This window comes from Gorilla gorilla, chromosome 5 (assembly GCF_029281585.2).
Source record: "Gorilla gorilla gorilla isolate KB3781 chromosome 5, NHGRI_mGorGor1-v2.1_pri, whole genome shotgun sequence".
Classification (NCBI taxonomy): Eukaryota; Metazoa; Chordata; class Mammalia; order Primates; family Hominidae; genus Gorilla; species Gorilla gorilla.
The window spans coordinates 182,779,757-182,803,222 of NC_073229.2; the positions used below are offsets into that span (position 1 = coordinate 182,779,757).

Sequence of the window (23,466 nt, forward strand, 5' to 3'; positions counted from 1 at the left end):
GGAGCAAAGCATTGCAGTGGGAATAGGCATTCCACAGTAAGCTCTGTGCGTAGTCAGGGCGGTAAAGGAAGACAAAGGTTTTTAAAGGAAAAATGAAGAGGATTACGTAATTGCTTTGAGGTAATTATTTTTGGCTACAAGGATCAATAACAAGGGTGATGCCAATTTGAGGTTGGACCGGCAGTGGCTGGGCAGATGTTGTTGCAGGAGTATTTTTTGTATGTAAGGTGGTGACGGCCTTTATGCAACGTTGTGGTTTTTGTAGAGTCTTTTGTGATAGTTTTTATTACTAGGCATTTATGCGTAAGTGCATAAGACTCCTCTTCATGGCCTTCCCCAACCTATTTGTCAGGACTTTTTCTTTCTTTTTTTTTTTTTTTTAACACAAATGACTCCACTTTGATTCTGATAATTTTCCCATTCCCTCTTTTGATCAAGATCTTTCTCCAAAAGCGTCACTGATCGATTATCCTGTAGTTAGGTTTTGATGTCCCTCCGTGCTTGGATGGACCTGTCTTGGGTTGCTGGTCTGGTCCCATGTTGGAGGGCGTGAATGGTGGCCAGGAGTCAGTGTCAAAACCCTTTCAGCCACATTTGGGCAACAAGGGAGCTTTGAAGGGACTGGCTGTGAGGCTAAGAGACGGGGTTTCACTATGTTGGTTAGGCTGGTCTCGAACTCCTGACCTCAGGTGATCTGCCCGCCACGGCCTCCCACAGTGCTGGGATCACAGGCGTGAGCCACCACGCCCGGCCGAGACTTGTTTCTTAAAATGTATCTAGTTTCGGCCGGGCGCGGTGGCTCACGCCTGTGATCCCAGCACTGTGGGAGGCCGTGGCGGGCGGATCACAAGGTCAAGAGATCAAGACCATCCTGACCAACATGGTGAAGCCCCGTCTCTACTGAAAATAGAAAAATTAGCTCGGCGTGGTGTCGTGTACCTGTAGTCTCAGCTACTCGGGAGGCTGAGGCAAGAAGATTGCTTGAACCTGGGAGGCAGAGGTTGCAATGAGCCGAGATGGCGCCACTGCACTCTAGCCTCGTGATAGAGTGAGACTCCGTCTCAAAAAAAAGAAAAAAATGTATATAGTTTCATCTTATAGGTCTTAGGAACAGAATAGTCCCCAATTTTAGTAATTTCATGGAACAAAGTTGGATTGGAGAAATCTAGAAGAATTCAGGACCTAGCCTAGTCTACAGGCAAATAACTAGAACTTGAAGCTAATGCACAGAGCTACCGTTTATAGTTTTTATAGTGTATTATAGCACTCCAGCCTGGGCGAGAGTGAGACTCTGTCTCAGGAAAAAAAAAAAAAAGAACCAATAATGTTTTAAATAAAAATCATACAAACATTATCTTTATCAATTCCTTTTTTTTTTTTTAGACAGAGTTTCTCTCTGTTGCCAAGCTGGAGTGCAGTGCTGCAATCTCGGCTCACTGCAAATTCCAACTCCTGGTTCAAGCGATTCTCCTGCCTCAGCCTCCCGAGTAGCTGGGACTGCAGGCATGCACCACCATGTCCAGCTAATTTTTTTGTGTTTTTAGTAGAGACGGGGTTTCACCATGTTGGCCAGGAGGGTCTCAATCTCCTGACCTCGTGATCCGCCTGCCTCGGCCTCCCAAAATGCTGGGATTACAGGTGTGAGCCACTGTGCCCGGCTCAATTATTTAATTTTATGTAATTAATTTTTGTTCTGCTTGATCTGAATTAGCAGTTTCATAAACCTGTCAGTTTATTTATTAGAGTTCTGGGAATTTTATTTAATCCACTGGTCCTACAGTTACTAGAAATGTGTTCAAGAGTACTTGTTAGGGTCTTTTCCATGAAAAGCCATTTTGGAGTATAGCTAATTGTAAATGTTTTAAGGGACAAATCAAAACAATAACTGTGGATGACAAAACACAGAATAGCCAGGGTTAAGAACCTGACAAACATTTATTATAATCGGGAATTGCCAAGGAAATGTAGTTATTTCTATTACACACAATGTTTTAAGATGGCAACCAGAATCATGACTGACAGCATCACATATCAGGACCATTAGACTTTTACAAATTTTACATAATCTTTAAGATACATCAATAACATATCTCTAAAAATATAGCTTTAAATTAGATTTAACATAACAAGTAAAATATGATTGATAATGTATTATCTAATTTTTGAAACATTTGTATTGATAACATATCCATAAATGTAATTGAAAGAAGAGCTGCTATCACTGATCACCTGACAAAGTTTCCCATGGAGCAAGTAAGCCTAATCATTTCCTATCACTATGAGATGATATGACAGATACAGTTTTTATGCTCTCCAGGGGCCTAACTGGTAAATTCCCAAGTTAATTTTAGGTCAAAAGATTTAATTTAGAATTTTGATCCTGGGGAGGCCTGCCAAAGATGTCAAAAAGTTTACAGTCCTTGCTCAAGACAGGATCACAGCTCACTGTGAAATAATAGTTATTTAAGCAGAGTGGTAATCGAAAGATTTTAAAAGCAATACAGAAAGGCACGTGAAATTAAAAAAGCGTAACCCTTTTAAAGCTCAGTTTTCCTGAGTAATCAAAAATTGAATTGAGATAACACAGGAAGTTATCCTAATAAAATATAAATCCTTTGTTTTTTTTAGGCCAGTTACCAAAAGGTGAAGAAAAACCTCCTGCAGTGTGATTGCTTTTCCTTATGGGAAGCCCACTTAGATATCTTGGAAGTTGAACCTGATGAAAGGTACTTACATTTAATCAGAAGCAGGAAGAATGTGTTCAAGATGTTGAGTGTACACTATATCACAGAGGAATATACACAAGAAAACTAATACATTGAGCGGGGAATACATGGATCTTAGAGAAAGTGAGAGCCTGTGAAGTTTCCCTGTTACATAGAACAATTCAGACACATCAAGAAAAGCCAAGAGTACAGAATCAAGTTACACTGGAGGAAAAGATTGCTGCTTCAGGTCTTCAAGATAAACATTTTAGCATTGGGCCATAAGAGCAGAGTTAGAACTGAAGGGAAAAGTTACAGGAGCTGATAAAAAGGTTGAAGGAGAGAGTTATCGTCTCGGCCTTATCAGGGAAGAAAGAGCTGTAGGCAGTGATGTGTGACCTGCCAGTCATGGGCTGTGAGATGGAAACAAAGTTGAGCTTCTGAGAGATGAACCTAAGAAGCTTTAAGATGAAAACTCTACCTCAAGAAGTGAAATTACCATTCGGAATGAAAAAACAACATTTCTGTCTTGAAACTAGAGAAATTAAGTGGCTTTCAGGAAGAAATGTGGCAGAAATAGAAACTGTCAGCCAGGCACAGGGGCTCATGCCTGTCATCCCAGCACTTTCGGAGGCTGATGCGGGAGGATCACTTGAGCCTAGTTTGAGACCAGCCTGGGCAACATGGTGAGACCCCAGTCCTGCAAAACAATTAAAAAATTAGCTGGGTGTGGTGGTGTGTGCCTGTGGTTCCAGTTACATGGATGGCTGAGGCAGGAGGATTGTTTGAGCCTGAGAGGTCGAAGCTGCTGTGAGTTGTGATTGTGCCATTGCCCTCCAGCCTGGGTGACAGAGAGCGGTCCCTGTCTCCAAAAAAGAAAAAAAAAAATTGGAAATGAACCAGACATTTAATGAATATCTGTTGTTTAATTTAACATACCATAAAACTTTAAGATTTTAAATTACATAAAAAGCTTATTTATAAACACATATACCATTTACATTTACAAAATTTATTTTTAACAATTATACCTAGATTACTTATTAAAACTGAGATATTAGACAAAGCTAGTCATCAGTTATTTCTCTGTTAACCATTTTTATAGCCTGTGCATATCAGGTGTTCACCTAAGAACCTTAAATATATGGTTATTTTGTCAATAACTCAGAAGATACAGCTATTTTTATTAAACCAACAATATTAAATTAGTGTTACTTATCAAAGAATTGTACAAAAAATCATTTTATTTTAGGCTGGGTTTATAGTTTTATAATCTTTGTGCTAAACCCTAATACCTTAAAACATCTAATGAAGACTGTCTTAAAACTGTCTGCCACAAAACCCATGCAACAGTATATTAATATGTTGGCAATTGTGCAGACATTTTTATTTTTTTCAACAATTTAAAAGCTAGTTTATTTATTAAAGACATTCTTAAGTCACATGAACTAAAACGCATTTCGGTTAATTAATACAGAGAGCAAGTCAGCACTTACTGCCATTAGTAGGTTCTTGGAAACTGTGACTGGGTGAAACAACGTCCAGCAGGTCCTCAAATGATGTCACTTTGTTCAATGCTGTTTCATTATTTTTATTTTTATTTTTGAGACGGAGTTTTGCTCTGTTGCCCAGGCTAGAGTGTAATGGCACCATCTCAGCTCGCCAGAACCCCCACCTCCCGGGTTAAAGTGATTCTCCTGCCTCATCCTCCCGAGTAGCTGGGATTACAGGTGCCAGCCACCACGCCTGGCTAATTTTTTTATTCTATTTTTATTTTTTGAGATGGAGTTTCGCTTTTGTTGCCCAGGCTGGAGTACAATGGCCCGGTCTTGGCTCACTGCAACCTCCACCTCCCAGGTTCAAGTGATTCAACTGCCTCAGCCTCCCGAGCAGCTGGGATTACAGGCGCCTGCCACCACGCCTGGCTAAGTTTTGTATTTTTAGTAGAGACGAGGTTTCACCATGTCGGTGAGGCTGATCTCGAACTCTTGACCTCAGGCAGTCCGCTCACCTTGGCCTCCCAAAGTGCTGGGATTACAGGCGTGAGCCACCGCACCTGGCCATTTTTGTAGTTTTAGTAGAGATGGGATTTCGCCATGTTGGCCAGGCTGGTCTCGAGCTCCTGACCTCAGGTGATCCACCTGCCTCAGCCTCCCAAAGTGCTAGCATTATAGGCGTGAGCCACTTCGCCTGGCCAATGCTGTTTCATTTTAACAATGATGAGGAAAAAAATTGGTTTCATTACACATTGTTTTGCTCAAAGTCACAGTTTCCAACAACCTATTCACAACATTAAGTCAGGACTTACTATATTTTATATGAAAGCTCATTTATCTAAGCCACTCTGAATAGAATTTAAGGGTCCATGAAGACACAACATAAAACAATACACGTACATGTGTAAATGCACCGAAACAAATACCCACACAGAGAAATATCTTACAGCTTTCATTTTAGAATGTTAGTCATGAGACAGTAAACGATAATAAAACACAGCTGGATCCAAATTGTATTACTGACAACATTGAAACCTGTTCACGTGTCTGAACCTTATTTGCCCCGATAGGTAATCTAATGAAGATTGTGGGCGAAGATTTTGGACAAAGCAGTTTGGTTTTTAAAAATCTCTTTTACTCCCACTCTTTTGCTTTTTTCAGCTTTAAATGAGTTTAGGGTTACATTTTCAATGTTTACATTTTAGCTAGGACTGGCTGAATTGTATAAGGAAAACAAACTCTCCAAAGAGCCTTGAACTAGTAACAAATGTATCTTTTGTTTGCCCATCTGGTTTGCTTGGTTAATGTGAACAGGGAAGAATGTTAGCTGGGTTTCCTTCCTGTGTTTGTTTGGCTTTTTCTTTTTGGCCCCTGTGTGGCAGAAAAAGCAATTTTATGCCAGAGACACCTTATATTATTGCTCTGAGCTCAAGATTTTGACTTGTTTGATCTGTGAGCCTTTTATGAAGATTTATCTAATTTTTTCTTTATCAATCCTTCAACTAACTTCCATTACCCCAAACAATTATTAGTCAGGCAAAACTAAATTTACCTTGAAAGAGGTGATCCTTAGGCCTAGGTTGTTGGTTTTGGTTTAAAAAATCTTGGCTGGAATGCCATAAGCAGTGAGTTTTATCTCAACTCCAGTAGAAAAGTCAGCAGATTTAAAGTAAGCAGAAAAAAATAGAGAATTTAGAAGACTCTACATGCTAACTGTATAGTTGCAGACGTGTTTTTAGAGAATTCAGATAATGATCATTTGAGTTCTGAATGTTTCTTGATGTAATTTGTCTATTAGTTTAAAAATGTGCGTGAAAAGAAGCCATAATATACAGCTAGCTGGAGTCCCAGAAGACTTGAGAGAATCCCATTGACTTGACTTGAGAATCCCATTCTGCTTTTTATTAATCTCTCAGGAGCAAAGGAAACCCTATAAATTCTGTCAGCAAATGTCAGGAGTTTGGACAATGTTTAGATGGTGGCTTTTAACTAGCCATCGTGTGCCCACCATTTAGAATGTTTGTTTTTCTCTTGGAAGATTTTCAGAAACAAGCAAGGGAAAAAAAGACGAATCATTTATAGACACATAACTAAACCAAAATCAGTGTAGTCACAAGCTTTAACTCAGCATGCAGATCAAACAAAATATTAAATTAGACATGCAGAAAGAAGCAAAAGTAAATTAACCAGAAAAGACACGTCTCAGAGACAGAATGTCAATTCTGCAGAAACCAGAGTACTCAAACCAGCATGTCTTTCTACCAACAAGGACTTTTCAGAAAAGACAAAAAAGTCTTTTATCATCCCAGTAGGGATGTAAGGCAGCCTTATAACCAAAACGAATCCAGAATAATATAAAAAAGCTGCGACCAAAAAGAGGGAGCGTGGGCCTGAGAGAAGAGTCGCCTTGGCCAAAAAGGCAAGCTGTGCCAGCAGAGTTCAGAGGGCTCAAGTGAGTACCACACACCCGTTCTAAGAATCATCACTTCCTTCCCGTAGTGATCCTTTTCCCGATTCCATTTCTGACACATTTGCGTCAACCTAAATAACAAACAAAGAGGCTCTCTAAAAGAAATGATATTTATCCAGGAATAGGGCATTGCAATGGGAATATATGTGCCATAGTGAACTATGTGCCTTTTCAGGGAGGTATAGAAAGATGAAGGTTTTTAAAGGAACAATGGGGAGGATTACATAATTGTTTTGAGTTAATTATTCTTGGCTACAAGGATCACTCACAAGGGGGATGCCAGTCTCACGTTGGACAGGCAGTTACTGGGCAGATGTCCTTGCAAAAGTGTAAGATTGCGATGGTCTTTGTGCAAGGTTATGGTTTTTATAGTCTTTTGTTATGGTTTTTGTTATCAAGCATTTATGCATGAGAATCCTCTTCATGGCGTTCTCTGGCTCTATTTGTCAGGATTGTTTTTGGTATTTTTTTTTTGAGATGGAGTCTCGCTCTGTTGCCCAGGCTGGAGTGCAGTGACGCCATCTTGGCTCACTGTAACCTCTGCCTCCTGGGTTCAAGTGATTCTCTTGCCTCAGCCTCATGACTAGCTGGGATTACAGGCACCTGCCACCACACTCAGGTAATTTTTGTATTTTGTTGGCCAAGCTGGTCTCAAACTCCTGAGCTCAAGTGATCCGCGCTCTTCAGCCTCCCAAAGTGCTGGGATTATAGGCATGAGCCACTGCACCTGGCCTGTTTTTTGTTTTTAATACAAGTGACTCCATTTTAATTCTGACAACTTTCACAGTAGCTTATCTCCAAAGGCGGTGCACCTCCTAGGATCCCAGCACTTTGGGAGGCTGAGGCAGGCAGACTGCTTGAGCCCAGGAGTTCAAGACCAGCCTGGACAACATAGTGAAACCTTGTCTCTACAAAAAATACAAAATTAGCTGGTTGTGGTAGTGCACACCTGTAGTCCCAGCTACATGGGAGACTGAGGCCGGAGGATCTTTTGAGTGGGAGGCAGAGGCTGCAGTGAGCCGAGATTGCACCACTGCATTCTAGCCTGGGTGACAGAGGGAGACTCTGTCTCAAAAACAAACAGGTCATGTGAGAAATGGCTGATAGATCACACCAGGCTTCTGAGAGCCCAGAATAGTTTGGGTCCCTTTCCCCTTTTCATAACATGATCATAGCACCTTTCATTTCCTTTTCTATCACAGCTGTAATTAAGTAATTGTTTATTTATTTATTTATTTGAGACAGAGTCTTGCTCTGTCGCTCAGGCTGGAGTGCAGTGGTGTGATCTTGGCTCACTGCAATCTCCACCCCCTGGATTTAAGCAATTCTCCTGCTTCAGCCTCCCAAGTACCTGGGATTACAGGCACCCACCACCACGCCCAGCTAATTTTTGTATTTTTAGTAGAGACGGATTTCGCCATATTGGCCAAGATGGTCTTGAACTCCTGAGCTCAGGTGATCCCCGCCTCACCCTCCCAAAGTGCTGGGATTATAGGCGTGAGCCACCATGCCCATGCCCGGCCAATTAAGTAATTATTTAGGTTATTGTTTGTTCTTGACTAGAAAAGGACAGGGACCTCATCTGTCTATTCGTGTTGTGTTTCCAGAGCTGAGAGTTGTTCCTGGCACACACACAGTGCTCCATTAATGTTTGAAGAACAAATAAATGAGAAAACGAGTATGACGGGAGAAGAGGAGCTGAGGGCCATGTGGTTGTTCACATCCTTGAAGAAGGAGTGTTGGGAGAGGGCTCATGCTGACCTGGGTGATGCTGGACAGCAAATCCGGGGAGATCTGACAGGAAGGAATTGCCAGGAGGTAGTTTGGAGCCAAATGCACACAGTGAGGGCCAGGGGTCCTTGGGGTGGTGACAGTTTCCTCTCGCTGGAGATGCCTCAGGAGAGACTAGGCAGCTGGCACAGAGCAGGGATTTCCACGTCATCTCATGCTGCTCTGGGCTGGAGGTAGATACTGGCTGCCTCTAGGCAAATGTGGCCAGCAAATGTGCTTTGTTTAGTCCCTCCCAGGGTTTAAGATATTTTTTCGAATTAGTTTCTAACATTTTAGAATCAGAAGTGTCGAAAGACAAAATGACAGCAAATTTAAAGATCCTAAGTAGCTTTTCTTCGTGATTCTAGAATCGGGCAGCCCTCAGAACCAACAGGTTCAAAGGACTCCGGGGCTGCAACGTGGTTAGACAACATTTATGGACAGAAAGTGGAACTGAGGCGCAGAGACAGCTTGATTGGTTACAGGTTTATGTTCTAGCTTATTTGAATCAGCTAACCACCTGCCAATGACAGAAGCTCACTGGCTGTGATTGGCTGAGACTCAGCTGTTTGTTACAAAAGCATCCTCCTCAATTAGGGTGTCTTCTCTTTTATGTTAACTATGCCAGGCTGCGGCTCCTTATGTAAGGACTCAAGTAGGGAGGCATCCTCAGGCCTAAACATTTAACAGAAGGTGTTGCATGAAAACGCATGTTTGGGCTGGTTGCGGTGGCTCACGTCTGTAATTTAACAGGCCCCGGGGTTGGGGACCCCTGCTCTAGCTCATAGAACTCCCTCCGACTCACCCCTTCCCGCGCCCCACGTCCCTGTGAACAGTCTGTCCCTGCAGGTACCGAGTTTCTGTTCTCCGGTCTTGTTGCTATGAAGAACCCTTTCCCTCTGCTTATGTATGAAAAGAACTTAAGAAATAATCTTTTGTTATTCCTTGAAGAGTTGCGGTTTAGGATTCAGAGCACTAATGAGATTTTGTGTAACTATTCCTTGGTGCCCTGGCTTAGGGTGTGCTTTGCTTGGTATCTCCCCCTTTTAACCCTCCTCTTCCTAATATCCACCTCACCCTCCAGATTCAGCCCAAACTCTGCATTCTGTCCCCTACCTTCTCCACTCCCCCAAGGCGAGTTAGGCACCCTTCCTCACTGTAGCACCCTGAGCTAAGGGTACCTAACTTACTGTTGGTAATTTTCTTTGCCTGTAATTTCACTGAGGGCAGGAACTGTTCCTTATTCATGTCCACACTTTTCTGCCAATAATAAGCCTGTTTACAGTTTAGTGAATGAATGAGGATACACTGCAAAGGAAGCTTGGAAGTCCTTTATTTAACTCATGCAGACCGACTTGAAACCCACAGCACACGGGAACACGGGACATTTTGAGTAATGCTCCAAAGAGAATCTCAGAAATAGCCAAACCTTGGTTCTCATCCATTCTTGATTACAGAAATGGGGAACACTGAGCCAAGATGCGAAATCAGGAAAGTGCTTTTGGTCCACTGGTCTAGCTGCAGTCTAGAAGCGGCTTGCGGGAGAAGCTACCAGAAAGAGCCCGGAAGGTTCCTGTCATCATTCGGGATGGCAGAAGTTTGTCCTGGCTTTTAACCTTTTTTGGGGTCACAAGACCTTTTGGGAATGAATATACAGCTATAGCTCGTCTCCCTAGAAAAACGCAGACACCCATAGCGTTTTCCAGACAACTGCAGGGCATTCATGGACTCCCGAGGCCCATCCTTACGCCCCGACACTCGGGAAGTAGGAGTGAATGAATGCGCTGTTTCCCTGCCCTAGGGACAAGAGGTAAACTAAGTCATTCATTCACTCATTCCTTCTGTCTTGAGCCCCAGCTCAGGGCTAGCCTGGGTGCTCCCGGCCGTGGGGCTCCGCCCTCGCACGGGGCCACGACGCGGGGCCACCCCCCTCGCCGCGCGCCCGCGGCCCCGCTTCCACCGCGCCGCGCCCTCTTCCGCCGTGAGAGTCGCTTCCGCGCACGTGATCTCGGCGTCGCGCTCTGATGAGTTTTCCGCGGCCGGCCGCTGCTGAGCCGCTGTCGCTCCGGCTCCGGCTGCGGCTGCGGCTGCCGCTGCCGAGGCTGCTGCGTGGCGCCTGGCGGGCTCGGGACGCGCGGGCCGGGGCCGAGGGCTCTGGGCGCCGAGATGGAGCCGTGAGTCCCCGGCCGAGCGGGCGGGCTGGCTGGGTCTCCGGACACTCCGGCCGAAAGTTGGGGCTCCCTGGATCCCGGCGCCGAGCCGCAGGGTCCCTGGCGCCCACGTGGAACTGGCGGCAGGGAAAAGGGCGCTGAAGGGGGCTTCGCGGGCGGGTCAGGCGGAGGTGTTTGCGCGGGGCGAGAGTAGACCGGGGCCGGGGCTCCCTCCTGCCTGCCCGCCCGGCCACGGTTAGAGACCGGGATGCGGTCGGGGTTCCGGGACGGGGTTGCGAGCCAGAGCGCTCACCGGCGGGCCGAGAGAACCGGGAGCGCTGCGGCCCTTCCCCGACGGAGGGTGGCCGCCCGCATGGAGCCCCGCCGCCTCCTGGGCAGCCTCTCCTGCCGGAAAGGCCCCGCCCCGTCGTCCCTTCGGTATCGAGAGCGCCCCGCGCTGCCCTGCGGTCTCGCCCAGCGCCGGGTGCGAGGCTCTCAGAGGCGATTGGTGACGTGGGCACCGGGGAGCCTGCCGAAACAGCCCCTTTGGACTCGGGGTGTCGAGTTTTATGGGTTTTACGATTTGCTGACTTTCGGCTTTTTTTTTTCTTTACCTCTTTGAAGTCCAGGGTTTTTAATGAGGAAAAACCTGTCTGGGGCCTCGTGGACGCCATCCCTAAAGCTTGCTTTTGACCCAACAGTCGCCTAGGTGTCCCCCTGGGCGCGTCTGGAAAAGAAGGAGACGGAGTTAACCAGAGGGTTAGCGCCGCGTGGAGTTGCAGAAAGTCCGGGAGAAGGAGTGGCCCAGCTGTGCAGCCGCGCCTGGCGCAGGAGGCTTCCAGGGTCGGCTCCCTGCACTGAAGGCAGCCTCCGAGGGGCCTGGGTGCCCTTCTTGGCTTATATGCGGTTTTTGAGGCAGAAGGGTTTTGCTTTGGATCTTTGCTGATTTCTCTGGCTGTGGACGTGGTCAGAGAAGTGACACCCAGGCCTGTTGCCTCAGCGCAAGTGCCTGTGACAGATCTGTTTTTCCTTCTGCTTCCTTAGAAGTTTCTGATTTTGGTATGTTGCTTTAGCACCTCTTGGGAAACTGGAATGGCATCAAATATCAGACCTATGTGGATGTTTTAAAGATTTTAAAAGCCAAGTGGAGGTAGGTTAGCAGTATTGCCTCTGCACAACTCCAGAGGGCAGGATTCTTGTGCGGCCTATGTAAATAATACTGCTTGGAACGGTGTCTTGTGGAACTGTGGCCTTGTAGCAGAGTGACAGCTGCGTGTTATAGGAGTTCTCTCACGCGCTGCCCCTTGGAGCTGCATAGGTGGGCTGGGTGTGCTTTTTCAGTAGGAGAGAGGCCGGGGGCGTGAGGTGGTGAGGGCCTTGGCCAGAACAGGGATCTGGGCCTTCTGCCAGGGTCCTGGGCTGTTACAGGACAGGGAACTAGACCAAAGAAAGCAGTTGACTAAGGAAAGGTCCCGAGGAGGACAAGCAAAACACAGCTTGAATTTTGTGCGAGTTGGAGGCCTCCCCCTGCAGCAGTAAGCGCTTTGTGCCTCAGGCTCTGTGGAGCACTGAGAGGGTTAGGGAAGAGGGAGGGGGATGAGGGTATCTGGAAATCAGCCCACCGCCATCGGCCAGCATTCCAGGCACCTACCTGGAAACTGAGAAAAGTTTGGTAGCAGATAAAACCCTCCTAAAAAACAAGCCTGAAAATCCGAAGTGCGTCCTGGACTTAGGTGACTGAGTGCTCTCTGTCCTTGTCTGGTGTGCCTGAGAGCCCAGAGGTGAGAAAGGTGAGAAAGAAGAGAAGTCCAGGGAAAGAATGGGAGAGAACAGAGCCGCTTGGAGGAGCAGGGGCAGCTCCACCACTCTGCTTACGGTGTGTAGGGGACCGTCCCCCTGCAGACCCTGGCCCTATGACCTCTGACTCTCATTCGGCCTAGCCTCCTCTTTAAAAATGTAGGAGAGGTTGCCATCAAAACTCATCAGCAAAAAAGGTTAGCAGTTCTTACAGTTTTACCTTGAACTCTCCTGCAGTCTCCATTCCTTCTCTGATGATGCTAGGGACGGGAGAGGTGCTAGGAGTCTGAGGACGGTGTGGGGCGTCTCATTTGCTAACCTGACTTGTTTCAGCTACAGGGCTGCACGGAGTTGAGACTCTCATGCTCACATGTTGCTTTGGTCTTACTTTAGCATTTCTCTGCAAATTTAAATAAGGCTGTTTTTGTGTGTGTGTGTGTCTTGCTTGGCACGTGAAGCCATTTTTTAGTGTGTATTTTATGTGTCTTTTTCATCCTGGGGGCATTTCAGTGTAGAAGTATATTAATTAGAGCCACCTTCGGCTAGCAGCAAAGCGTGGCACAGACAGATTAAGTACCCTGGAGCCCTGCTGTGGTTTCAGGGTCCTGGGCCTCCTGAGTCTCCCAGTACTTTTGAGGGCACACTAGGCTTGGGTCAGTATCCTATTCCTACAACCATTTAATTATTTAGGACTTTGTCTCGTGGAATGGTTTTTTGTTCTGACCAAAATGATCTCTAGAAATAGTAAAAGATAACTGTGAGTGTTCACCATGTAGCAGGTGCCGTTGTAAGCACATTACATCCATTGTTTCATGGAATCCTCACTATCACCTTTCGTGAGGAAGTTTCTCTTTGCCCCATTTTGCAGATGAGGAAACTGAGGTATGAAGAAGACAAGTGAGTTTTTCAAGGCTTTAGAGCTGAGCCCAAACCCTGGGCCGCCTGGCTCTAGAGCCCACACTCCTGACTGCTGTACTCTGCTCCTCTCAATAACAGCTGACAGTTCATGGTTACTTGGCAAGGGTTTTCACGTCACAACGGATTTAATTGCCACAGCATTGCTAGGCGGTGGGTTCCCTAGTTTCCTGAATTTTCAGAAACGGGATGTTTTGTTTGTTTGTATTTTGAGACAGAGTCTCGCTCTGTCACCCAGGCTGGAGAGCAGTGGTGCGATCTCGGCTCACTGCAACCTCTGCCTCCCGGGTTCAAGTGATTCTCCTGCCTCAGCCTCCTGAGTAGCTGGGCTTCCAGGCAAGTGCCACCATGCCCGGCTAATTTTTGTATTTTTAGTAGAGACAGGGTTTCACCATGTTGGCCAGGCTGGTTTCGAACTCCTGACCTCAGGTGATCTACCTGCCTCAGCCTCCCAAAGTGCTGGGATTATAGGTGTGAGCCACCACGCTTGGCCAGGAACTGGGGTTCTTGAGAGATAGAGTAACTGCCCCAGGTTACCCTGCAGTGGATAGGTCCAGGCAGCTGGCCCCCAGCCCAGGTTCGTAACCACCAGGCCGCACTGCCTGGAGCCTCCTGCTAGGGCCAGCACTGCTTGTGCTGAAATGGGGCTCACTGGCCAGCGTTTGACCTACTTCCTTGTTCCCTGTGGCCTGGGCAGGGTATTTGCTGAACTGACCAACATGCTCCTGCGTGTGAGTCACTGGGCTTGCAGTCTGGAAAGGATACACGTGAACTCACCGGTCCTTGGGTAGCTTAGAACATTGTTTATTAAATTGTGTTTTGAGGTGGTTAGGCCTTGAATGTTCACATAATAGCTCTGCGAACTCTGTTGCTCAGGCTGGAGTGCAATGGTGCGATCTCAGCTCACTGCAACCTTTGCCTCCCAGGTTCAAGCAATTCTCCTGCCTCAGCCTCCCAAGAAGCTGGAACTACAGGTGCACGCCACCACACCTAGCTAATTTTTGTATTTTTAGTAGGGACACGGTTTCGCCATGTTGGCCAGGCTGGTCTTGAACTCCTGACCTCAGGTGATGCACCTACCTCGGCTTCCCAAAGTGCTGGGATTACAGGCATGAGCCACCGTGCCTGGCTTGTACTTAACTCTTGAATAGCTAGAGAAATGACTTATAAGATACCCAAGTTGGCTGATTGAAATTTTAGAGTTCCTATCCTGCTCCCTTTGAGAAGTTTCTTTTCAAAACCCATTAGCTGGTAGGTTACTTGAAAAGGAAAGATTTTAGTGAGGGGCCAAAGAGTGAATGTGAGGGAGTGGTGGGCCTTCTTTCTGCCCCGACCTCCACATGCTGGGTGTGCATTTGTGGGTTCCAGTCCCACCTCCACACCCTGCTGCCTGGGGCCTCAGTGGGCCTGCATCCTCTCACCCCAGCCTGTGTTTTCCCACTTGTGAAATGGGCCGATGTGCCCGTCCTACAGGGAAGCTCCCAGCCTGGTACCAAATAGGTGCTCAGGAAATGCCAGCTCCCACCTCTGCAGCAGCCAGCTGGAGGGGAGACTTCATACAGTGGGGTCTTTGAAGATGTTGTTAGAATGAAATCCAAAATGCTTTCAAACAGAAAAAGTAGAGGAGAAAAATCACAGCCATCGTTTCTAATAGCTAGCCTGGCTGAGTTCTTGCCACGCTGTTCTGACCACTGTGTTTATGATTCCACTCGCACCTGCCAGCAACTCTGTGAGATGAATCTTCTGCCCCTCTCCATTTTGCAGGTGAGGAAACTGAGGGTCTGGAGATCTGATTACTTGCCTGCTGTCATGTGGTCAGGAAGTGGGGAGCCAGGCTGTCAGGCAACAGGCTGGCATTTTGGGCCAAAGGAGAAGAGATTATTTTTATACAGATTGGAAAAATAAAAACAACAGCGTGAGAATGGGCTGGGAGATTTAAAGTCCCCGACTACTGCTCAGATCCTAATTTGTCAATTCTCATGTGGGAGATCCCGGCATGAGTTGAACAAGCAGCAGGATGTGTAGTACCAGACGTTCTCAGTCTTACCCGCCTACCGTCGTGGTGGTTTGTGGAGACCGAGATGAAGGCGTCTCTCACTCCCCTTGGGCCCCTGCTGCGGATGCTGGTGTTGCTGGGTTCTGTAGAAGTGGGAATGCTGGTGCTGGCTTCCCTCACATCTCTGTCCCTCTCGCTGCAGGACAGCAATTTGAGGTGTTCTCACGACCTCTGCTTACCCGGATTGTATCTGTTTTGTGGTTCTGTGCAGCAGTCCTAGGGCAGCTGAGTGCTTGCGGACTGCTCGCCTCACCTGCTGTGCCCTCCTGGCCCTGCTTTCTGAACCCCTCATGAGCCCTATGTGGGAGGGGTAGGCACTTAGTGGGCAAAGTTGTGTTGGTGCCGTGGTCCTGAGGTGCTCAGTGCATCTAGTGGGGACATGGCTTTACAGCTGGCCAGGCCTGAGCAAGCATTGTGGCCTCAAGGACCAGGTCCCAGGGAGAAGGCTTTCTGGATGGGGCTGCCAGGAACTGCTGTGCCCCAGCTACAGAAGCAGAGGGCCAAAGCCAGAGCCACAGACAGCAGGAAGAGACAACGCTGGGGGGAGGAAGTTCAGTGTTGCAATTCAGTGGTTCGCTTACCATTTACCATTGCAGGGAAGATAGGAGAACATGGAGGAAAATAGAAAAAAACAGGGAAGAGTGAGTTAGTAAAAATGAGAGGCATCGAAAGTTACTGGACCTGCACCATTCCTGAGGCTCAGTGCTGGCCTCTGGGGGTGGGAGGGGAGCTGCAGGTGTGGGGAGGGTGTGGGGTGGATCCACAGTGGAGCCCCTGCAATGAAATCCTGAAAACTGGTGCAGCGTGTCCTGCGGGCGAGTGGACAGTTGCTTTCCCCCACAGAGCCTCCCGGTGGGGGCGGGGGTGGAGTGACCTGTCAGTGGCAGCAGGATGGGCAGTGCTCCACAGCAGGGATGGCTGCTGTCTTGCGTTCTGAAAGGACAGTTCCCGGCACCTCTAGACAGGAGGTTTTCTATGCCTATGTGACTTTGTATGTTGAGTTTCCTTCTAAATTTTGTTTTATTTCTGGGGTGTGTGTACTGGTGGAAAACTTTGGATTTAGTAGAATATCTGAGGTGAATCTAAATAGATTCTTCCCAATCTCCTGGCTTGTGTACCTGGACGGTTGGAGTTGTTGTGTCCTGAGATGGGCCAGGCCACAGGCACAGGACCAGGGGTTTGGTGTGAGGCAGGTCACGTGTGAGGTACCTGCTTGATAGCCAAACGGGCATGCCAAGTGGTTGAGTAGGGGTCTGGAGTTGAGGGGAGAGGACTGGGCTGAGGTCTAGAGCAGGCCATTGTTCATACCTGCATCCTCTCAGAAGCCTGAGACAGGATGAGATTACCAAGGGAGTGAGAGTAGAGAAGGGGAGGGGACAGAGAGCAGTGTGTCCCAGGATGATGATGGTGAGGGAGGTGATGGGGTGAGGAAGATGATGGCGAGGAGTTGATGAGGGAGGTGATGGGGTGAGGGAGGTGATGGGGTGAGGGAGGTGATGGGGTGAGGGAGGTGATGGGGTGAGGGAGGTGATGGGGTGAAGGAGATGATGGTGAAGAGTTGAGGGAGGTGATGGGGTGAGGGAGGTGATGGGGTGAGGGAGGTGATGGGGTGAGGGAGGTGATGGGGTGAGGGAGGTGATGGGGTGAGGGAGGTGATGGGGTGAGGGAGGTGATGGGGTGAGGGAGGTGATGGGGTGAGGGAGGTGATGGGGTGAGGGAGGTGATGGTGAGCTCATGAGGGAGGTGATGGTGAGGGAGGTGATGGGGTGAGGGAGGTGATGGGGTGAGGGAGGTGATGGGGTGAGGGAGGTGATGGGGTGAGGGAGGTGATGGGGTGAGGGAGGTGATGGGGTGAGGGAGGTGATGGGGTGAGGGAGGTGATGGGGTGAGGGAGGTGATGGGGTGAGGGAGGTGATGGGGTGAGGGAGGTGATGGGGTGAGGGAGGTGATGGGGTGAGGGAGGTGATGGGGTGAGGGAGGTGATGGGGTGAGGGAGGTGATACGGTGAGGGAGGTGATGGTGAGGAGTTGAGGGAGGTGATGGTGAGGCTGTGGAGAGACCGACGAAAGTTTTCCAGCTCCTGTCTCATTTGGATTAGACACTCCACAAACCTCACCTTGCTTGGAAGCAGTCTTTTGGGAAAGAAGATGCATAATGAGGGGAGACCTGGCTCACGGTGATTTGCATTATGGATGCAATTTTGGGGATAGGCATTCCAGTAAAAGTGTGTTTAGTTTTTCTAGGAAACACATCTGTGATATTTTAAAGCACCTGTGAAAGTGAGATTAATTTAGAAAGGGCCCAAAGAGTCAAGGGGACCTTCAGGGGACAGTTTATTTCCTTGCCTTTGACAGATCTTCCAAGGGCCCCGCGGCTCTGGGCAGGCCAGAATTTGTGAGTGTATTAGATGCCTCTTGTGAAAAGCTGCATGGGCCAGGAGGGGAAACTGACATGTGGCCCCAGCAAGAAGAAGAGACAGTGTTGAGAGCCGGCAGGGGTTTTCTAGGAAGTCTTGCTGGCCTGGGTAGCTGGGCCGAGGACTTCCTCAGCTGGCATGCCGACCCGGCTGGGCACGTGGGGAAGCATGGAGCCCCTTGCCTAGCATCTCTCCACCAGCTTGAGGGAACAACACAAACGCTTTTGGAATAACGAATGGAAGTTGAGTTTGGTAGATGATTTTGTATGCCTCCCATGTGCCAAGCCTTTCGCCGTCAGGCACTCTGCTGTGTAGTGCAGACCGCATCTGTTGTAATGGTTTCAACTGTGGGCAGCCGTGAGAGATGGAGGGTGAGGGAACACTTCAGGGAGAAGGTGGGACACAGCTGAACCCTGGATGCTGGGTGGGATTGAGGTAGCTTTGCTGGGAGAAGAGAGAGCATCTTAGATCAGCAGAGCGCTGTGTGAGTGGGCCAGCCTGGAGTCTGGCTTGACCCTGTTGGGCAGCATCATAGAATTGAAGCTCTGGAGTCGGATGCGCGGGTTTCAGTGTTGCACTTAGCAGCCTTGTGATCTCGGGCAAGTGATGGAACCTTCCTGAGTCTGAGCTTTCTCATCTGAAAGGGGTTGCGATAGCACCTATCTCAGGGCTGTGATGACGGAGGGAGCGCGTATAATTCACATAGGATATGTGCAGGGTGGCAGGAAGGCTGGAGAGGGGTTGTGGGGAAGGATCTCGGGGACTTTGAAAGGCCTGTGTAAACTCGATGGAGTTGGCTGCGGGGCACTGTACGCTTCCTGAGCAGGGCGAGGCTGTTAAAGTGCTGTAATGGCACAAAGGAAGGTGCGTTTGGAGGTGATGGCAGCAGCTGGCAGGAGTTTTTGGGGCCTGAACGGTGGCACTGGCGTGCTGGGGATGAAGAGGAACTGGGGAGCAAGGACTCAGCTCTTCCTGGCTGGCTGAAAGTGTGGGAGGAGCGAGAGAAGGGCATCTGAGATGGTGCCAGGTTTCAGGGTACGAGAATGGAGAAAGGGTGGAGGCAGGAAGTGGGCAGTGGAAGCGGGCTTTTCAGTAATGCTATTTTGTTTTTTAGCTCAGTTTGAAACCTTTCGACCTTGAAGTACTGTAGGGCTTCTAGGTGAAAATGTGTTGGGCAACGCTGCTTCAGAGTGGGGTAGGGTGGGCAGGGAGGTTGGCTCCCGAAGGCAGGAAGGACGGAGAGAGAAGCAGCAGGAGATGAGCTGGTGCTGGAGGACTGGTGCGAGGGGTGGCAGGAGTCTAGGACTCGAGGTTTCAGGAAGCACACGGGGACGACAGAGATGAGGAGAGGGAAGGCCTGGGGTCAGGGGACCCCAGGGACCCTCCCCTGTTCATAGGCTGTGCGTATTTTCTGCATCACAGACTTGCCTCTATGTGTTTAGAAATATCCTCCCTTGGGGGACTGATCAGAGAGGGCCATGGGCTCTCTTGGTCGCTGAGACTTACTCGGTCACTGGTCTAGGTTGGCTTGATGTTAGAGACCTGTGAGCATTTCAGCAGGAGGCAGAGCTGCCAGTGGGTTTCTGGTGCAGAACAGGAGCCGTGTTCTGAAGCGACTGGGGACTCTACCCGTTGTGGGCACTGAGCTGGTCTCACAGCAGGGGGCTAGGTTAGTTCTGGCAAAGACACCTCCCCTCTCCCATCTTTACCTTGGCTTCTCAATGTTTTGTTGTTTTGCCCATGAGCAACAGTTTTAGAGCTATGATTGATCTGAAACGGGGTCTTGTTTCTGAGGTTTCTGAAGTCTCTGGTTTTTTTTGGCTCAAATCTTTTTTAATTTTTTAGTGACAGGGTCTCGCCCTGTTACCCAGGCTGAGTGCAGTGGTGCAGTCTTAGCTCACTGTAGCTTCAAATTTCTGAGCTCAAACGATCCTCCCCCCTCAGCCTCCAGAGCTGCTGGGACTACAGGCATGAGCCATGCTGGGCTGTTTCAGAACTTTTAGATTGGAAGTCGAGAGCGGAAAGAGTCGCAGAGGGGAAGGCATTGATCATCACGCAGAATTATCCTGTCCTGGGTGCTGCCTTGGCCCATGATAGCCCTGCAGACTGCAGAGGGTCCCAGGACCCTAGGCCCTCCAGTGAGGATGCCTGCTTGTCAGGAAAATGAAGACGGCGGAAGCCAGGGCCTGGCGCCCACCCTCTCACCCACGAGCCTGGTGCAGCACAGGCGGTTATACCCAGCTTACACTTGCTTAAGAAGACAGATTATGTTGTTTTCTCTGTGTCTTTTTTCCTTTGAGTTGGATGACTTGATTGTTAAACCAGGAAAATTTCTAATAAGTTGGACTTAAGTAGAAGTTTTCAGGAAGGGGAGACAATAGATTTTATTGAGCCTTCTGAGAGAGACTGGCAGGTGCCTGGGGCGGGTTGTGCCCTCATGCCCTTTCTCTTTTTTTTTTTTTTTTTTTAAATTGAGACAGGGTCTTGCTCTGTCGCCCAGGCTGGAGTCCAGTGGCATGGTCTAGGCTCACTGCAACCTCCACCTCCCGGGTTCAAGTGATTCTCCTGCTTCAGCCTCCCAAGTAGCTGGGATTATAGGCATGTGCCATCACACCTGGCTAAGTTTTGTATTTTTGTAGAGATGGGGTTTCACCATGTTGGCCAAGGCTGGTCCCGAACTCCTGACCTCAGGTGATCTGCCCGCCTCGGCCTCCCATGCCCTTTATGGGATTGCAGGCATGAGCCACCGCACCCAGCCTCTCATGCCCTTTCTTAAGGCCTCTTTTTGCAACGTTCCTTCTCATTTGCTAAATAACTAGCAAATTGCTAGTAGGGGGTCAATAATGTGTTTTTGAAATCAAGATTTAAAATATAGTTATTCTGGTTTTCTCTGCTTCCAAGTAATTTCTCTTGTGCTTTCAGCCTCTGCTTGGGGAGTTCTCGGAGCTCCATAGTCTTGGGACTGTGGCTGCCCCTGGGGGATGGGACCCCCGAGAACGTTGTAGTGGAGGAACTCAGAAATAGCAGTGTCATTGTTTAAAAGCTACTTGAGCTTTACAGCAGAGGGCCAGAGATAGCAGAGTGTTTCCGTACACTCTTTTTTTTTTTTTTTTGAGATGGAGTCTTGCTCTGTCGTCCAGGCTGGAGTGCAGTGGTGCAATCTCAGCTCACTGCAAGCTCTGCGTCCCGGGTTCACACCATTCTCCTGCCTCAGCCTCCCGAGTAGCTGGGACTACAGGTGCCCGCCACAAAGCCCGGCTAATTTTTTTTTTTTTGTATTCTCAGTAGAGACAGAGTTTCACCGTGTCAGCCAGGATGGTCTCGATCTCCTGACCTCGTGATCCGCCCGCCTTGGCCTCCCAAAGTGCTGGGATTATAGGCATGATCTGCCCGCCTTGGCCTTGTGATCTGCCTGCCTTGGCCTCCCAAAGTGCTGAGATTACAGGCCTGAGCCACCGCGCCTGGCTGCTAATTTTTGTATTTTTAGTAGAGACGGGGTTTCATCAGGATGGTCTCGATCTCCTGACCTCGTGATCTGCCCACCTTGGCCTCCCAAAGTGCTGGGATTATAGGCATGAGCCACCGCGCCTGGCCATCTGCAGTGTTAATAACGTATTAAACACACCATGCTTAAACTAAGGAATAGACTTGACACCTGGGTTAACTGCGGAAGGTCAGAGGAGACACTTCTTCCCGGGCCAGCCTTCACACTTTGCAGGGCTTGCCCAGAGGAGTTGGTGTAGGTTGGAGCCTGCAGCGCCGTCCCAGAGCCACCTCTGTGCAGTGCAGGTGCAGAGGGCAGGGCTGCAGCATCTTGGGCACATGCACTCTCTCCAGACCTCATTTTCCCCACTTGTGAATTGAAGGTGTTGAGTTTGCTCCCTGAGGTCATTCCTATGGCTCCTGGGTCTCTGAGGATCTGTCAGGCCCCAGAGCTGAGTTGGGGCCGGGCCACCTCCTTCCCCAGCTCTCTCGTCTCATGTTTGTGGGTGAGTGTTTGCACCGAGTCCCGGGGCAGCTGTGGAGCCACCTATTCTTTATTTCTTCACCCAGCGACCCTGGTCTGTGTGCTCACTGCCCGGGTGGCCACGCAGGCCCTGCTGGGGGCAGCGGGCCCGGCCTTATCAGAGCCACGTTGCAGAGGTGTTGACTCACGGCCTCACCCTGGCCCTGGGACGGGCCTGGCAGTGACTTCCTGCTCTGCAACTGCAGTCTCTCAGGCGTGTGCTGCGGGGATGTGGGCACGCAGGCCCGTGTGAGCTTTGGACCGTGAAGCCAGTAACCTTCCTGCAGGGCCAGGCTGAGCCTGTGTCCATCTCCCCGGGTGGGCGTGCAGCTGCTTGTCCCTGAGGTGAGGTGCTCGGTCTCCTTCCCACTGGTCTGGCTCCCAAGACCAGAACATGCGAGGACAACAGAGAACACAGAAGACAGAGCAAAACAGACAGCGCCGCACGTCCCTCTGGTCTGTGGGTCTCCTCCTCAGGGCACAGGGCGGGGGCCGGCCACACCCCTTTTGTCGATGGTTTGACTGGGACACAGCCATGCTCGTGTGTCCCGTGCTGCTCAGAGAAGCAGAGCTGTGCCTTGCGACAGAGACTGAGTGTTCCCAAAGCCTCATATATACTACCTGGGCCTTTACAGAGTTTTCTTTTGTTTGCTGGCCCTTGATAGAGAGTGTTCTAAAAGAAATGATCCCTGCCTCCTAGAGTTTTCCTGTGACCGGGCGGACACCTGGGAGGGCGAGTGAGTTTCCCTGTCTGTGTAAATCACAGAAACCTGCACGGCAAGGCAGCGTCCGTGTTGGGTGGCACAAGGGGAACCTGAAGTTGTGGAGGACTTGGGATGTGTGGGCTTGTGGGAATGGCAGAGGGAGGAGTGGGTTTGTGGGCTTGTGGGTTGTGAGGTGAGGTTGTGGGCTTGTGGGAATGGCAGAGGGAGGAGTGTGGTGCTGGCAGTACCTGGAGCTTCGAGTGGGGCCTGGCAGTGTCACCCCCATAGGCCATGTGCTTGTGGGTGTGCCAGTGTGTGTGCGTGTGTGTATGTATGTGTGTGCATGAGGTGAGTAGTGGGATCTGGACACTGCCTCTGTGGCAGTGACCCCTGGGGGGCCTAGGAGGCCCCCCCAGTGCGTTCTCCTCGAGTGTGGGGTTGGTGTGCCGCGTGCAGACCGTGGTGGCCGGTGTGTCCACGGACCCTCTAACCCGGAATGTGCAGGAACGCACAGCTCCTGAATTGGCCGCCGAGGCTGTTTTGTCAGGAGGTTACCTGGTGGCAGTGCAGGCCCACTTCAGAAGTGAGGGTCTGGGAGGGGAGGTGGGCAGTGTCGTGTGGGGAGGGGTGTTGCTGCAGGGCCGCTTTCCTGTGACCTCCGGGCCTTCCCCTGACCGTCCCTCACTGCTGGCTTCTGCCCCCAGGCTGGCGCCCATGCGGCTCTACACACTCTCCAAGCGCCACTTTGTCCTCGTGTTTGTCGTCTTCTTCATCTGCTTTGGCCTGACCATCTTCGTTGGGATCAGAGGTAAGGTTCGGTTTTTACTCAGTGAATCTTTTGCCATGCGCGGTGGCCCTGGCGTGTTGCTTTGGGTCAGCCCAGCTGTGCCCCTATCTCCCACTGCTAAGGGCCCCAGCGTGGAGGGAGAAGTGTCCACAGGGTGGATGGGGTCCCAGCCCTGTGCTTCTAGCTGCTCTGTC

General features: G+C 49.5%; 1 protein-coding gene across 6 annotated transcripts in view; it reads left to right on the plus strand.

Moving 5' to 3' along the window:
- TMEM181 (transmembrane protein 181) overlaps positions 1-23,466 on the plus strand; it is a 100,587-nt gene that overhangs the window by 13,447 nt on the left and 63,674 nt on the right. The window contains exons 1-2 of one of the 6 annotated variants that reach the window (XM_055391003.2): positions 2,663-3,391; positions 23,190-23,293. In XM_055391003.2, the coding sequence (XP_055246978.1) occupies positions 3,153-3,391; positions 23,190-23,293 (343 nt within the window). In that variant the 5' untranslated portion in view covers positions 2,663-3,152. The other 5 variants (XR_010134085.1, XM_055391004.2, XM_055391006.2 and 2 more) reach the window with 5 other exon arrangements.